At 43.7% G+C, this 16,258-nt stretch overlaps 1 protein-coding gene across 1 annotated transcript; it reads left to right on the top strand.

Annotated features, from left to right (window-relative positions):
- The first annotated feature begins 13,031 nt into the window (after window positions 1–13,031).
- Window positions 13,032–16,258, top strand: LOC109874034 (14-3-3 protein eta-like). The gene is made up of 2 exons (XM_020465775.2): window positions 13,032–13,499; window positions 14,763–16,258. Exons 1-2 carry the CDS (start codon window positions 13,413–13,415, stop codon window positions 15,414–15,416), a joined length of 741 nt encoding a protein of 246 aa, XP_020321364.1. The 5' UTR covers window positions 13,032–13,412; the 3' UTR covers window positions 15,417–16,258.

Genomic DNA, 16,258 nt, shown 5'->3' with positions numbered 1-16,258 from the left:
ACGCTTCCAGACAAACTAAACACCTTCTTTGCCCGCTTTGAGGATAATACAGTGCCACTGTCGCGGTCCGCTAACAAGGACTGCGCCCCCCCCCCTCCTTCTCGTGGCCGACGTGAGTATAACATTTAAACGTGTTTACCCTCGCAAGGCTGCTGGCCCAGACGGCATCCCTAGCCGCGTCCTCAAAGCATGCGCAGACCAGCTGGCTGGGGTGTTTACGGACATATTCAATCGCTCCCTATCCCAGTCTGTTGTCCCCACATGCTTCAAGATGGCTACCATTGTTCCTGTACCCAAGAAGGCAAAGATAATTTAACTAAATAACTATCGCTCGTAGCACTCACTTCTGTCATCATGACGTGCTTTGAGAGACTAGTCAAGGATCATATCACCTCTGCCTTACAGGCCACCCTAGACCCACTTCAGTTTGCATACCGCCCCAACAGGTCCACAGACAACGCAATCGCCATCACACTGCACACTGCCCTATCCCACCTGGACAAAAATAATGTCTATGTAAGAATGCTGTTCATTGACTACAGCTCAGCATTCAACACCATTGTACCCTCCAAGCTCATCACCAAGCTGGAGGCCCTGGGTCTCAACCCCGCCCTGTGCAATTGGGTCCTGGACTTTCTGACGGGCCGCCCCAGGTGGTGAAGTAAGGAAATAACATCTCCACTTCGCTGACCCTCAACACTGGGGCCACACAAGGGTGTGTGCTCAGCCCCCTCCTGTTCTCCATGTTCACCCACGACTGCGTGGCCATGCACGCCTCCAACTCAATCATCAAGTTTGCAGATGACACAACAGTAGTGGGCACTCGGAGTGTGGTTTCAGGAAAACAACCTCACTCAACGTCAACAAAAAAAGGAGATGATCGTGGACTTCTAGAAACAGCAGAGGGTGCACCCCCCATCCACATCGAAGGGATAGCAGTGGAAAGTTCTAAGTTCCTCGCCGTACACATCACAGACAAACTGAAATGGTCCACTCACACAGGCAGTGTGGTGACGGTGCAACAGCGCCTCTTCAACCTCAGGAGGCTGAAGAAATTGGGCTTGTCACCCAAAACCCTGACAAACCTTTACAGATGCACAATCAAGAGCATCCTGTCGGGCTGTATCACAGCCTGGTACGGCAACTGCGCCTCCCTCAACCGCAAGACTCTCCAGAGGGTGGTGCGGTCTGTACAACGCATCACCGGGTGCAAACTACCTGCCGTCCATGACACCTACAGCACCTGATGTCACGGGAAGGCCAAAAAGATAATCAAGGACATCAACCAGGCGAGGTCAGTACAGGTGCATCAAAGCTGGGACCGAGAGACTGAAAAACAGCTTCTCTCTCAAGACCATCAGACTGCTAAATAGCAATCACTAACTCAGAGAGGCTGCTGCCTACATTGAGACCCAATCACTGGCCACTTTAATAAATGGATCACTAGTCACTTTATACAATGCACTCTAAATAATGCCACTTTAATAATGTTTACATATCTTACATTTCTCATATCACATGTACTGTATATACTGTATTTTATACCATCTATTGCACCTTGCTTATGCCGCTCGGCCATCCGCATCTATATATTTACGTGTACATATTCTCATTCACCCCTTTTAGATTTGTGTTTTTTAGGTAGTTGTCGGGTAATTGTTAGATTACTTGTTAGATATTAGCGCACTGTCAGAACTAGAAGCGCAAGCATTTCACTACACTCACGTTAACATTTGCTAACCATGTGTATGTGACAAATAACATTTGATTTGATTTGAAGTTCTGGTGGACCCGCTTCCTGCTACTGCCGGCCGGGGGGGCAAGACGTGTGGTGGACGGGAAGGAGCACTGGGACATCTACAGAGAGGGAGCGGGCAGAGAGGGCACCAGGGAGTGGGCCCTGCTGGACGGCTTCATCTACTTCCTGGAGGGACTCGACTGCATCCACAGACAGGATCATCAGGGTAACACCCTAAAATGCTGTCTTACTCAGAATAAGTTTAGGAAGTAAAAAATACTAAAACTCTAAATATCAACTCAAATTATGTGATTGAGCAGTCTTGCAAACCCAGTCAAGAGGAAAAACTGACTCGAAAAGAAACTAGAAACAATAATTCTATGCAATGTTGTCTTAAGCTGTTTTAAGTTTTTGAGCTTCCTGTCATATTGTCTTCCCCTCACTCAGAAACCACACATTGCACTAGTGTTTGGCAGATTTGAGCCAAAACAAAGGTAAGATCTTAGTTATCCTCCTCTGTATTTAACTAGCAAGAGACCAGGAGTGATTGTTATGTAATATAAATTAAATGAATAGAAGGCAGCAGAGTAAGTACCTGAGTCTGTCTGACTTCATTCTAACCTTTGCTGATTGGCCTTTAGGTTTCTAGTAGGGCTGACCCCATTTAGTCGACTGGCCGATTGTTTGACCGATAGGCTGTTGGTCGAGCAGTTGCAAAATGTTTACATTTTGATTGATACGTGTCTCAGTGGACTAATCCATTGTGGTGGCAGTGGGATAGTATCACCAAATCAAATTTGATTTGTCACATGCTCCGAATACAACAGGTAGACCTTACTATGAAATGCTTACTTACAAGTCCTTAAACAACAATGAAGCAAAATAAATATTTACTAAATAAACTAAAGTAAAAAATAAAAAGTAGCACCATAAAATGACATAACAACGAGGCTCTATACAGGGGGTACCAGTACTGGGTTAATGTGCGGGGTACAGCTTAGTCGAGGTAGTTTGTACATGTAGTTTGGGGTAAAGTGACTATGCATAAATAATAAACAGCGAGTAGCAGCAGTGTAAATACAAAGGGGGGGGGGGGGGTCAATGTAAATAGTCCGGTTGGTATTTTGATTAATTGTTCAGCAGTCTTATAGCTTGGGGGTAGAAGCTTTTAAGGAGCCTTTTGGACCTAGACTTGGCGCTCCGGGAGAACATTCTAGACTGGGGTCTTTGACAATTTTTGGGCCTTCCTCTGACACCGCCTAGTATATAGGTCCTGGATGACAGGAAGCTTGGCCCCAGTGATGTATTGGGCCATACTCTCTACCCTCTGTAGCGCTTTACGGTTGGATGCCGAGCAGTTGCCGTACCAGGCGGTGATGCAACTGGTCAGGATGCTCTCATTGGAGCAGCTGTAGAACTTTTTGAGGATCTGGGGACCCAAGTCAAATCTTTTCAGTCTCCTGAGGGGGAAAAGGTGTTCACGTCTGCCTCTTCGGCCCTCCTTTTCCTGTAGTCCACGATCATCTCCTTTTGTCTTGCTCACATTGAGGAAGAGGTTATTGTTCTGGCCAAACACTTCCAGGTCTCTGACACTCCTCCCTATAGACTGTCTCATCGTTGTCGGTGATCAGGCCTACCATTGTTGTCGTCAGCTAAATTAATGAGTCGTGCTTGGCCAAACAGTCGTGGGTGAACAGGGAGTACAGGAGGGGACTGAGCACGCACCCCTGTGGAGCTCCAGTGTTAAGGATCAGCGTGGCAGATGTATTGCTACCTACCCTCACCACCTGGGGGCGGCCCGTCAGGAAGTCCAGGATCCAGTTGCAGAGGGAGGTGTTTAGTCCCAGGATCTTTAGCTTAGTGATGAGCTTTGAGGGTACTATGGTGTTGAACGCTGAACTATAGTCAATGAATAGCATTCTCACATAAGTGTTCCTTTTGTCCAGGTGAGAAAGGGCAATGTGGAGTGCAATAGAGATTGCATCATCTGTGGATCTGTTTGGGCGGTATGTAAATTGGAGTGGGTCTAGGGTTTCTGGGATAATGGTATTGATGTTAGCAGTTACCAACCTTTCAAAGCACTTCATGGTTAAGGACGTGTGTGCTACAGGTCTGTAGTCATTTAGGCAGGTTGTTTTTGTGTTCTTGGGCACAGGGACTAGGATGGTCTGCTTGAAACATATTGGTATTACAGACTCAATCAGGGACATGTTGAAAATGTCAGTGAAGACACCTGCCAGTTGGTCAGCACATGCCCGGAGCACACGTCCTGGTAATCCGTCTGGCCCCGCAGCCTTGTGTATGTTGACCTGTTTAAAGGTCTTTCTCACGTCGGCTACGGAGAACGTGATCACACAGTTGTCCGGAACAGCTGATGCTCTCATGCATGTGTCATGACTGTCCTGAGTGGGGGTTTTATGACCCCTCACGCCCCTGGTTCATCTCAGGCCACAGACAAATTCCTTTGTCCTGTTACTATGGAGAACCAGCATCAGAACATTAAACATGAAATAAAGGGACTTTGGAACAATGGTTTCCGTCAGCCACAATGGTGGTCATGACGATATGTCATTTTTGTTTTGTTATTAAAGGTTAATAGATTACGTTATTACGAAAACATTGTAACGTGAAGAGTTTTCCTAGTATATGTTTGACGTTTATACATTGTATGTTGTATGTAAAATATCCAAATTTCCAGACAAGACTACGTGACCCAAGCTGCAGTCAAGGTCTAAAAAGTCAACGAACCCAGAACGCAACACAAGTTTCAAGACAAATAAATATTTTTCTACCCAAGCTACGGATGAGTAGCTGTGACTAAGCGGGTGAATACAAGTCGAACCACCTAGCCTCCATCTCCGATCGAATCGTGGTATCTACACTGTTTCATTCCAACGCTCTGAGCTACAGAGCTGTCTGTCCTCAGAAGACCGCTTCCATAGCAAGGGTGAGGGAACATACTCCTAAGCCAAAAGGACACTGACATCGTGAGGACGACCATGAAGGCGCGCCGGAGAAGTGCATCATCGAGCAGCTGAACGGTCCCTTGAACGGTTCATGCAAAGAATCCTTGGAGACCTCCCCCACATAATTACATCATTATATTCTGTCCCATAAGAACGGCAGTTTGGGGCAAGGCTAAGGTTAGAATAGCATAGCTGACAAATTCCCCCAAATGTATATTTCTCTCGTGTACTTTCTTTTTTCTCTCTCTCTTTGAAATCCCCATTATACTAAGTTCTAATCAATAGCCTATAATGTGTTTTGTCTATATCTTTTATCATCATTTTAGCTTTTTAGTAAATAAATATTCAACTAAGATTGGTGTGGTACGAACTCATTGGTGAGACCCGGGTCCGTGCAGATTCACGGACTATACGACGTTCGGAATGAGATTGTAGAGGTAACTGGTTAATTAGTGGTTGTTGTAAAATCGATATTCTGATATTCTTTGAGTTAATTTGGGAAATAGAAACTCAATAAAAACTAGTTTTCCCATGGTGCCCCAGGTTAATGAGTTAATAATTGCTTGATTCAGATAATCACACAATTAGAAACTTTTAATCATTCGATGAACAACAGTCATCACATTAACTAATACAACGTCACGACACATGCCTCAGTGTTGCTTGCCTCGAAGCGACCATAGAAGTGATTTAGCTCGTCTCGTCTGCTTCCTGCTTTAGCTCGTCTCGTCGGCTTCCTGCTTTCATTTTTGCTTGTAAGCAGGAATCAGGAGGATAGAGTTGTGGTCGGAATTACCAAATGGATGGCGAGGGAGAGCTTTGTACGCGTCTCTGTGTGTAAAGTACAGGTGATCTAGAACTTTTTTTACTTCAGGCGAGCAAAATCTAGAGACTTCCTTAGATTTTGTGCACCAGCTGTTGTTTACAAATATGCACAGACTGCACCACCTCTCGTCTTACCAGAGTGTGCTGTTCTATCTTGCCGGTGCAGCGTATTTCCCGCTAGCTGAATATCCATGTTGTCATTCAGCCACGATTCCGTGAAACATAGAATATTACAGTTTTTGATGTCCCGTTGGTTGGATTTTCATGATGTACCTCGTCTAATTTATTGTCCAATGATTGCACGTTGGCGAGTAGTATTGACGGTAACGGCAGCTTTCCCAGTCTCCTTCTCCGGGTCCTGACCAGGCATCCGGCTCTTTGTTCTCTGTACCTGCGTCACTTCCTCTTGCAAATAACGGGGATGTTGGCCCTGTCGGGTGTTTGGAGAATGTCCTGTGCGTCTTGCTTGTTGAAGAAAAAATCTTTATCTAATCCGAGGTGAGTGATCACTGTCCTGATATCCAGAAGCTCTTTTTTGCCGTAAGATACGGTTGCAGAAACATTATGTACAAAATAAGTTACAAATAATGCAAAACCCCCACATAATAGCATAATTGGTTGGGCGCCCGTAAAACTGCTGCCATTTCTTCCGGCGCCATTTTACAATCTCTCATGCATGCTTCAGTGTTGATTGCCTCAAAGCGAGCATAAAAAGCATTTAGCTCGTCTGGTAGGCTTGCGTAACTGGGCAGCTCACGGCTGGGTTTCCCTTTGTACTCCGTAATAATTTGCAAGGCCTGCCGCATCCGATGAGCGGCAGAGCCGGTGTAGCAGGATTCAATCTTAGTCCTGTATTGGCACTTTGCCTGTTTGATGGTTCCTCTGAGGGCATAGAGGGATTTCTTATAAGCGTCTGGATTAGTGTCCCGCTCCTTGAAAGCAGCAGCTCTAGCCTTTAGCTCGGTGCGGTTGTTGCCTGTAATCCATAGCTAATGGTTGGGATATGTACATACGGTCACTGTGGGGACGACATCATCAATGCACTTATTGATGAAGCCGGCGACTGAGGTGGAATACTCCTCAATGCCATTGGATGAATCACAGAACATATTCCAGTCTGTGCTAGAAAAACAGTCCTGTAGCGTAGCATCTGCCCACTTCCGTATTGAGCTGGTACTTCCTGCTTTAGTTTTTGCTTGTAAGCAGGAATCAGGAGGATAGGATTTGCCAAATGGAGGGAGAGGTAGAGCTGTGTATGCGTCTCTGTGTGTGGAGTAAAGGTGGTCTACAGTTTATTTTAATTTTTTATTATTTATCTTTTTTTTCCCGCTCTGGTTGCACATGTGACATGCTGGTAGAAATTAGGTCAAACAGATTTAAGCTTGCCTGCATTAAAGTCCCCGGACACTAGGATGCTCATGTTGTTGTTTGCTTAAGTTCTTATGTAGCTAGTTGAGTGCAGTCTTAATTCCAGCATCGGTTTGTGGTGGTAAATAGAGGGCTACGAATAAAATATAAGAGAACTCTCTTGGTAGATAGTGTGTTCTACAGCTTATCATGAGGTACTCTACCTCAGGTGAGCAATACCTTGAGACTTCTTTAATATTAGACATAGCGCACCAGCTGTTATTGACAAATAGGCACACACCCCTGCCCTGTCTTACCAGACATAGTTGCTCTGTCCTGTCAATTCACGGAAAACCCAGCCAGCTCTATATTATCTGTGTCGTCGTTTAGCCACAGCTAGCTGAAACATAAGATATTACAGTTTTTAACGTCCCGTTGGTAGGATAGTCTCGACTGTAGATCATCGAGTTTGTTTTCCAGTGATTTCACGTTGGCCAATAGAATCAATGGTAATGGCAATTTACTCACTCGCTTAAGAATCCTAACAAATCACCTGACTAAGTACATTTGCCGTTAATTCCCATAATTTCTAATAAACAATGTTTGTTTATTTACCAGAATTTCTGTTAATCCATTAAATATTATTGTTAGTCTTTTACAGTTCTCATTGTAGGATTGGACACATTGTTTGCAGTGCACAACCTAGGCTACACTTGTGAGAAACAAGTTTTGTTTATTCATTGAGTTTGGACGCTCATGTCAATGTTAAGTAAAGATGCGCAGCTGATTACACATAGAAGTACGCCAAGGCTACCTGGCCTGTGCGCAAATGTAGGCTTATAAATGTGCCCATTTGGGGTTTCTGATAGTCACCACCACTAATGAGCTGTGGAGCTTCTCAGAGTAATTTTTTCTTCACCTCAAACAGAAAGTAAATAAAGTCTGCTTTTATATACAGTTGAAGTCGGAAGTTTACATATGCCTCAGTCAAATACATTCAAACTGTTTTTCACAATTCCTGACATTTAATCATTGTAAAGATTCCCTGTCTTAGTTCAGTTAGGATCACCACTTTATTTTAAGATTGTGAAATGTCAGAATAATAGCAGAGAATTATTTATTTCAGCTTTTATTTCTTTCATCACATTCCCAGTGGGTCAGAAGTTTACATACACTCAATTAGTATTTGGTAGAATTGCCTTTAAAAATTTTAACTTGGGTGAAACATTTCGGGTATCCTTCCACAAGCTTCCCACAATAAGTTGGGTGAATTTTGGCCCATTCCTCCTGACAGAGCTGGTGTAACTGAGTCAGGTTTGTAGGCCTCCTTGCTTGAACACGCTTTTTCAGTTCTGCCTACAAATTTTCTATAGGATGGAGGTCAAGGCTTTGTGATGGCCACTCCAATTCCTTGGAAGTATGCCAGGGGTATCATCGGATGGGGCTACAGTGTCTCCTGACCCCTCCTGTCTCAGCCTCCAGAATTTATGCTGCAGTAGTTTATGTGTCGGGGGGATAGGGTCAGTTTGGGGTTTTAGGGTCAGCTTGCTGTTTGGGGTTTTAGGCTGGGTTTCTGTACAGCACTTTGAGATATCAGTTGATGTACGAAGGGCTATATAAATACATTTTATTTGATGCTTGGTGGTCATTGTCCATTTGGAAGATCAATTTGTGACCAAGCTTTATCTTCCTGATTGATGTCTTGAGATGTTGCTTCAATATATCCACGTAATTTTCCATCTATTTTGTGAAGTGCACCAGTCCCTCCTGCAGCAACTGTGGATATAGATAATTTTGTACCCGTTTCCTCCAGCATCTTCACAAGGTCCTTTGCTGTTGTTCTGGGATTGATTTGCACCTTTCGCACCAAAGTACGTTCATATCTAGGAGACAGAACGCGTCTCCTTCCTGAGCGGTATGACGGCTGCGTGGTCCCATGGTGTTTATACTTGCGTACTATTGTTTGTACAGATGAATGCGGTACCTTCAGGCGTTTGGAAATTGCTCCCAAGGATGAACCAGACTTGTGTAGGTCCACAATTATTTTTTCTGAGGTCTTGGCTGATTTCTTTTGATTTTCCCATGATGTCATGCAAAGAGGCACTGAGTTTGAAGGTAGGCCTTGAAATACATACTCAGGTACACCTCTAATTGACTCAAATTATCTCAATTATCAGAAGCGTTCTGTCTCCTAGAGATGAACGTACTTTGGTGCGAAAGGTGCAAATCAATGGCATAATTTTCTGGAATTTTCCAAGCTGTTTAAAGGCACAGTCAACTTAGTGTATATAAACTTCTGACCCACTGGAATTGTGATACAGTGAATTATAAGTGATACATATCTGTCTGTAAACAATTGTTGGAAAAATGACTTGTGTCATGCACAAGTAGATGTCCTAACCGACTTGCCAAAACTATAGTTTGTTAACAAGACATTTGTGGAGTGGTTGAAAAACGAGTTTTAATGTAAACTTCCGAATTCAACTGTACAATGAGAATGAGGAACTATTGTCAATGTAGCCTATTTCCCTCTCTCCCTTTTGATAACCACTTGGTATGAAAGGGAACATTTTTTAATGCTCTGATCTGGTGGAAACGTCATAAAATAGACCTACCTGACTACTTCTTATCCCATGCGCAAATAGCCTACATCTTTGTCTGTCCAGAGCTCAATGGTGCCTTATACTCTGAGCGTCCAGACTATTTCATACAATGGTGCAAGTTTGTTAGCACAAGCTTCTGCTGCCAAGTTGATAGTTGATACAATGTTTCATGTTCCTTGCAGACAGGCAATGTGATTTATTTTCTACCTGCAGGCTGCCATGTTTTTCTTTGTTGGCTTTATGCAAGCAAGTTTTACATAGTTGGCAATATAACTCACTTTTAGATTTGTATAACTTTCATTTATATTCAGATATCATTTTGATGACTCACATGACAATGATTTTGAGATAAGACTTTATTATAAAATAAACTGTTCCACAAAAATGTGCATATGACAATCATAAACTGGCATGCAGATCGGGTGAATTGGTAAGATAAATTGGCACTCCAAATGGAAAAGGTTGCCAACCCCTGGTGTAGCCTAATACCAGCAGCTCTGGGAGTATAATGACAGACTCTGGGAAGGCTAACAGCAGCGGGAGGAGGAGCTCCGGGAACAGTTTTTTTTTCTTCTGGTTAGGCTATCTTGATCTCTGGCTCTCTCTGGAGTCATTTGTGTGTAGTAATTATTTGATCAGTGTGCTTAAAGCATCATACAAGCTCAGTAGCCTACATATAATGGATTTGATTAAAACACATAGGGTGTGTCTATACTGTATATGGAAAAATACATGTTTTTACATTTTAACCAGTCGATTGGTCAAAAGAACAGACGACCAACGATTTTTTTTGGTCAGGGACAGCCCTAGTTTCTACAGTCTGTTGAAGGAGGAGCCACAGACAAAGGAGGTTAGTCAGGGGCTGGGGCGGGGACCAGTGCGGCTGCAGCCCATGCAACATGGGGCACAGGACACAGTTTACATTCAAATCAGAAGGGATTTTTATAAATTTCTTTCCCACCTACTTTCTGTAGTTAAAATGTTCAAAATCCAGGGGCAGAACGACAGATTTTCACCTTGTAAGCTCAGAGGATATGAACTTGCAACCTTTCGGTTACTAGTCCAACATTCTAACCACTAGGCTACCCAGCCGCCCCAAGTTTGTGGTTTGTGGAAAGACTTCTCCTCAAGAACAACTGTGTCACCCTCTGTGTGCTGTGTCCCCCTCAGGACTTGTGCCTTGCATATGGGTCAAGGTTCTCCCAAGATGTACTCTTAAGGAGCGTACTGTTACTCTTTGGGGTCCAAAGATTTTATGTTATTTCAGAGGTATTTTGGCACTGGCAGCCAAAACAGCCAAATACTCCAAACTAAACCACAAGAGGCTACTGAGGGGAGAACAGCTCATAATAATGTCTGGAACGGAGTGAATAGACTGGTATCAAACACATAGAAACCATGTGTTTGTTTTCAATACCATTCCATTTATTCCATTCCAAGCATTGCTAAGGTGCCACCGGCCGGCAGTGATCTAGACGTGAATCGATTCTAAATTGCAATACAGTTCTAGAAAAATAAAGCATATTACTTTCATATCACATCAAAATAATTTCATAAATGCAAAATATACACTGACTGTACAGTGTTTTAACCGGCTTTATCAAAGTTACAGCCGACAGTATTTTTCAGTGACAACACGTTTCTGGCGGGCTTCTTCGGATCATGCTAGATAGCCAATTAGCACAGGTCTTCTGTCGGTCTTCCGTAAATACATGCTGTAACTTGGAGATATGGCTGTGTGGGACCCTTATGTAACCTTTTTTAAATGTTTTTTTATTTTCTCGCTGATATGTAAGATGTATGTATGTAAGATCCTTATACTTCCAAAACCGTACCGCAAGCGATGTGCGTTAATGTTCAGACCAAGAGTCGGGCCTCTTAACAAAACTCCCACGAACAAAGGACGTCTTCGTCCAATAACTCTTATGTTTAATGTAATGGAACTGATCTAGGGCTAGGTTAAGGTGAAAGGTCAAATGCTGTTGATATGAAGGCTATGGAAAGATTTAAATTGCATACTCCTCGTCTCCTTCTTAACACACATTGGAGGTTAGAGGGGAAGAACCTCTGGCTTTCTCATCCAATGAGTTTTGAGAAGGAAATGAGGAGAGAAGACACGAGTAGTATGCAATTGATGTCTTCCCCATGCCTGACGAGCAGAGACCCTAATGAGCTGCTAGTCTTTTTTGAAGTCAAGTGAATAATAAAGAATAACTTTAAAAAACAACAACTAATTTCACATTTATTTAACCAGGTAAGTTAGTTGAAAACAGGTTCTCATTTACAACTGCGACCTGGCCAAGATAAAGCAAAGCAGTGTGACACAAACAACAACACAGTGAGGAGGTAAGGCAACAAATAGGCCATAGTAGCAAAGTAATTACAGTTTAGAAAATTAACACTGGTGTGATAGATGAGCAGAGTAGAAATACTGGTCTGCAATAGAGCAGAAAAGTAAATAAAAATAATATGGTAGTCTAACCCTGGTAAATGTCTCTACATAACATGTCCAGGAGTGCAACATTGAAAACTTGGACTTTAAGCAGATTTTTTTATTTTACCTTTATTTAACTAGGCAAGTCAGTTAAGAACAAATTCTTATTTTCAATGAAAGCCTAGGAACAGCGAGTTAACTGCCTGGGGCAGAATGACAGATTTGTAACTTGTCAGCTCAAGGGTTTGAACTTGCAACCTACTGGTTACTAGTCCAACACTCTAACCACTAGGCTACCCTGCCACCCCAGTATTCATGTATTATTTTGTTGCAGAAATTAATACAAAATAAATATCAATAAATTATTAGGTGGTCTGTTCAGGATGTCTAATTGCATGAGGATAAGGTAATGCCAGTTTCCCTTCTCTCTCTATATATAGTGTATCCTTCTACTCATCAGCTTGCCATAGTGCCCAGTTACAGCGTCATGTCTCTGGCATACAGCTTTTGTCTAATTGACGTCAAAAGTTGATTAATTAACTGCAGCTAACCCTAGGCTTAGCAGTTGCCAACAACCGGAAGTATCTGTTTTTTAGGGATGCAGCTAAACCTAGCTTCATAAATGATCCTAACCAGCCTAAGTCAATTTAGACAAAAGCTGTATCCCTTCTAGACTAAACCAAGTAACAGGGAAGAGAGGATGGAATGTGAAGTGTTTACCTTTTAGGGATGGATGAAGGAGGGAACGCTTCTGAGGACCACGGAGGTCTTTTGCACCTTTCAATGACGTTTATACATTACAATGGTTGGCATAAGTGCCATCATAGCTACCATTATTCCCCTATCATGGCTTTGGGACTGGGCAGATGTGAGTGAAGGCACTGCTTTTGTCCTCCATGTTCTCCTCGCCATCCTATTTTGTAAGCTTTCCTTCCATGTCCATACTACATGTAAGGCCTGGAGAAGTTACTCTACCTAGCACCACCAATGATATACAGTATACACATCATTGGCGCCAACCCTACACGCACGCGCCCTCAGTTGCTGCAACAGCTCGAGGATGCAGTACGTCGCACTGCGCATGCACGCTTGCAGCGCACGTTTCTATTTTTAGAAAGTGACGTCATCATGAAATATCAGCGGCCGCCTTCGGCCCCCACACCGGATAGACTGGATTGACTGGACGCTTGCAGTAGCACCACAGGCCGCAGTAGCCATCAGTTAGAGATAGAGAGGGTTTGGAGCTGTTTACTGATTGTCTCCCTTCTAATTTGCGCCTCAGACATTAGCATTAACAGAATTGCTTCACCATTGTTTTAGCTAGGTCTTATGTAAGCGGGTATTTCAGAGAAAATCCGCAGTTACGTTTGATGTACTGTTTATAGCTTTGGACATCAGCAGGAAAATACACATCCGTCTATTCGAAAGCAATTGTCGATAGCCTGCTTCCTGTATCGTGGAACTGACTGCCCGACCTTCGGCGCACATCAACAGCGACAATGGCAGATAGAGAGCAACTGATCCAGAGAGCCCGTATGGCTGAGCAGGCGGAACGGTACGATGACATGGCCTCGGCGATGAAACAGGTACTAGAGACGTCATCGTTCTGCACAATGCATCTCACATGAAATAATTACATAATGTGACAATCATTGATATCAGTTTGTAACAAAGGTCATCAGATGACATCATTCAATGGTCATACAATGTAGTATCTTGCTAACTACGGTAGCTAGTTAGCTGGGTTTGTCGTCTTTCATTATGGAAATTATTTATAAGTATCTGCATAATCAAATCAATATGAAACCTGGTGCACACAACATCAAGGTTATTTAGCTTCTGTTACTGTTATTTTGTCATATCGTTTTGAGAAGTGAATGTAGTAACTAACGACCTAGTTATCTATATCTAGTTAAGAATGATACTGGTGGTGGTCTGGCTTCGTGGCTAGCAACGGCTGGTCGATGCAGTAGCACCAGCCAAAATGAACATAGGCACACATTGGGTGCGTTCGTTCACTAGTTACGGCACTTCGAGCTAGTGAATAAAACTAGCTAGCTAGTCCAAGCTTGAAAGCTGGTTTTACATTACCTGTAATAGCTTAACGAAGATAGTAATGGTGAACTTTATGTCAGACAGAGAACATTTTTCTTAAATAACTAGCAAATATGAAGGTGGAAATGTATGAAGGACCAGATTTCGCGCCTTTGCGAATGCACCCACACATATCCTGTCTGCAAGAGGGTCGTCACTTGTTACCACAGCCACAAATGGATAAACCCTGTCTAGTTCTATAATTGATCTTCTTCTTAAAATCTGACTTTAAACCTTTTTGTTTTCATCAATGTATGATATAGCCCATTTTGACTGGTAACTAGTGACAACCCTGCAAGGTCCGCTGTATTGATGCTGATGGATACATTTTCAGCTATTGACTTAAATGCTTCCGGTTGCTCAAAAGGCATAGAAGTATCTTTATATAATAAAACTAAACGTCTGGTTCAATCAAGCACAGCTTCATTCCCAAACACAGCACACTGTACATCTCCACCTAGATATGGATGCACCCTGCAACCTCACACCTTTGTCATGGTGAATGTGTAGGTCCTCCCAATGTTAGGCCAATTTCTTAGATTTATAAAAAGTATATGATATGGTAGCATTTTCACATCCTGTCAACAATATTAAAATATATGCCATTTAGCAAATACTTTTATCCGAAGTGACTTCCATACATGCGTGGATACATTTTAAGTATGGGTGGTCCCTGGAATGGAACCCATTATCCTGGTGTTGCGAGAGCCATGCTTTACCAGCTGAGCTATTTAACACTTCTATGTCCTCACCAGGTGACTGAGCTGAGCGAGCCTCTGAGTAACGACGACCGCAACCTACTCTCTGTGGCCTACAAGAACGTGGTGGGGGCCCGGCGGTCCTCCTGGCGCGTCACCTCCAGCATCGAGCAGAGGGCCATGGCCGACGGCAACGACAAGAAGCTGGAGCTGGTGAAGGCCTACCGGGAGACCATCGAGAAGGAGCTGGAGACGGTGTGCCAGGACGTGCTCAACCTGCTCGACCAGTTCCTCATCAAGAGTTGCGGAGAAGACCAGCTGGAGAGCAAGGTGTTCTACCTGAAGATGAAGGGCGACTACTACCGCTATTTGGCCGAGGTGGCCACAGCCGAGAAGAAGACCTCCGCCGTGGAGTCCTCCGAGGGAGCCTACAAGGAAGCCTATGAGATCAGCAAGAGCATGGCGGCCACCCACCCCATCCGGCTAGGCCTGGCCCTCAACTTCTCTGTGTTCTACTACGAGATCCAGAATGCTCCCGAGGAGGCCTGCAGGCTGGCCAAGGAGGCCTTTGATGAGGCCATTGGACACCTGGACAATCTGAACGAGGACTCCTATAAGGACTCCACCCTCATCATGCAGCTGCTGCGGGACAACCTGACCCTGTGGACCAGTGACCAGCAGGACAGCGAGGGGGGAGAGGCCCAACCCTGAGACCTCCTCCTACCCCCAGATAGTCTTTAGCTAGAGTTAGACACTCCCCTTCCCCTTATTCTCTACTATTTTCTGACCTTCTCTATTCCCTCTATTTTCTTCTCTTCCTAATCGCTCACCTCTTTTTCTCTTTGTGCCATTATAATGCTCAATTAAGGCCTCATCAGGAAGAATCTGTTCTCTAGTGGCCTGTCGTTTTGTCCTACATTCTCACCTTTACCCCTGCTGCTGCATTCACCTTCTCATACTGTCCTCCTCAACTCTCTCCCTCTTCTCTGTCCTCCCAAGGCTTTCTGTCCCTGGCCCACTTTCTGTGCACTAGTGATATTTTGTTTTTATTATAGTCATTCCATCCCATTTTTGATAGTTGCTGATGATGAACTGAATGGTTGGTATTCAAGTGGCATTTCCACAGGATGTTCTCGTGAGGACAATCTATCATCATGATAATGTCTGTAATGCTAACTAGGGAAATGTTTCATTATTTTGCACAGCATAGTGCAAATGTCACTATTTACCAGAATGTTGTTGTGCTCTCCTCCTTGACTTGTACCGCTTCTATGCCCCCCCCCTGTCACTGTAAGATGTCTGTCTGTTGTTCCTCTCTATTTCTTGCCCTTTCCACTTTGCCTTCTGACCTCTGTGTGCACTGTTAGCCCCTGTGAACGTATTCCAGCCATCTTCCATCTTGAAATGTCCGTCTATGAATGTTGATGGGACAGTGTCTAGAGTTTTCAGTTGTGCAAGTACATTTGTTTATTATTATGAATCATGCGTGGTCATTAAAGAATTCCATTAAAACATAACCTACCATGGGAACTTGTGTGGGTTCATGCCCTGTG

This window comes from Oncorhynchus kisutch, linkage group LG29 (genome assembly GCF_002021735.2).
Source record: "Oncorhynchus kisutch isolate 150728-3 linkage group LG29, Okis_V2, whole genome shotgun sequence".
Lineage (NCBI taxonomy): Eukaryota > Metazoa > Chordata > Actinopteri > Salmoniformes > Salmonidae > Oncorhynchus > Oncorhynchus kisutch.
Note: the sequence above shows the minus strand (reverse complement) of the source record. Positions and strands in the feature narration are given on the sequence as shown.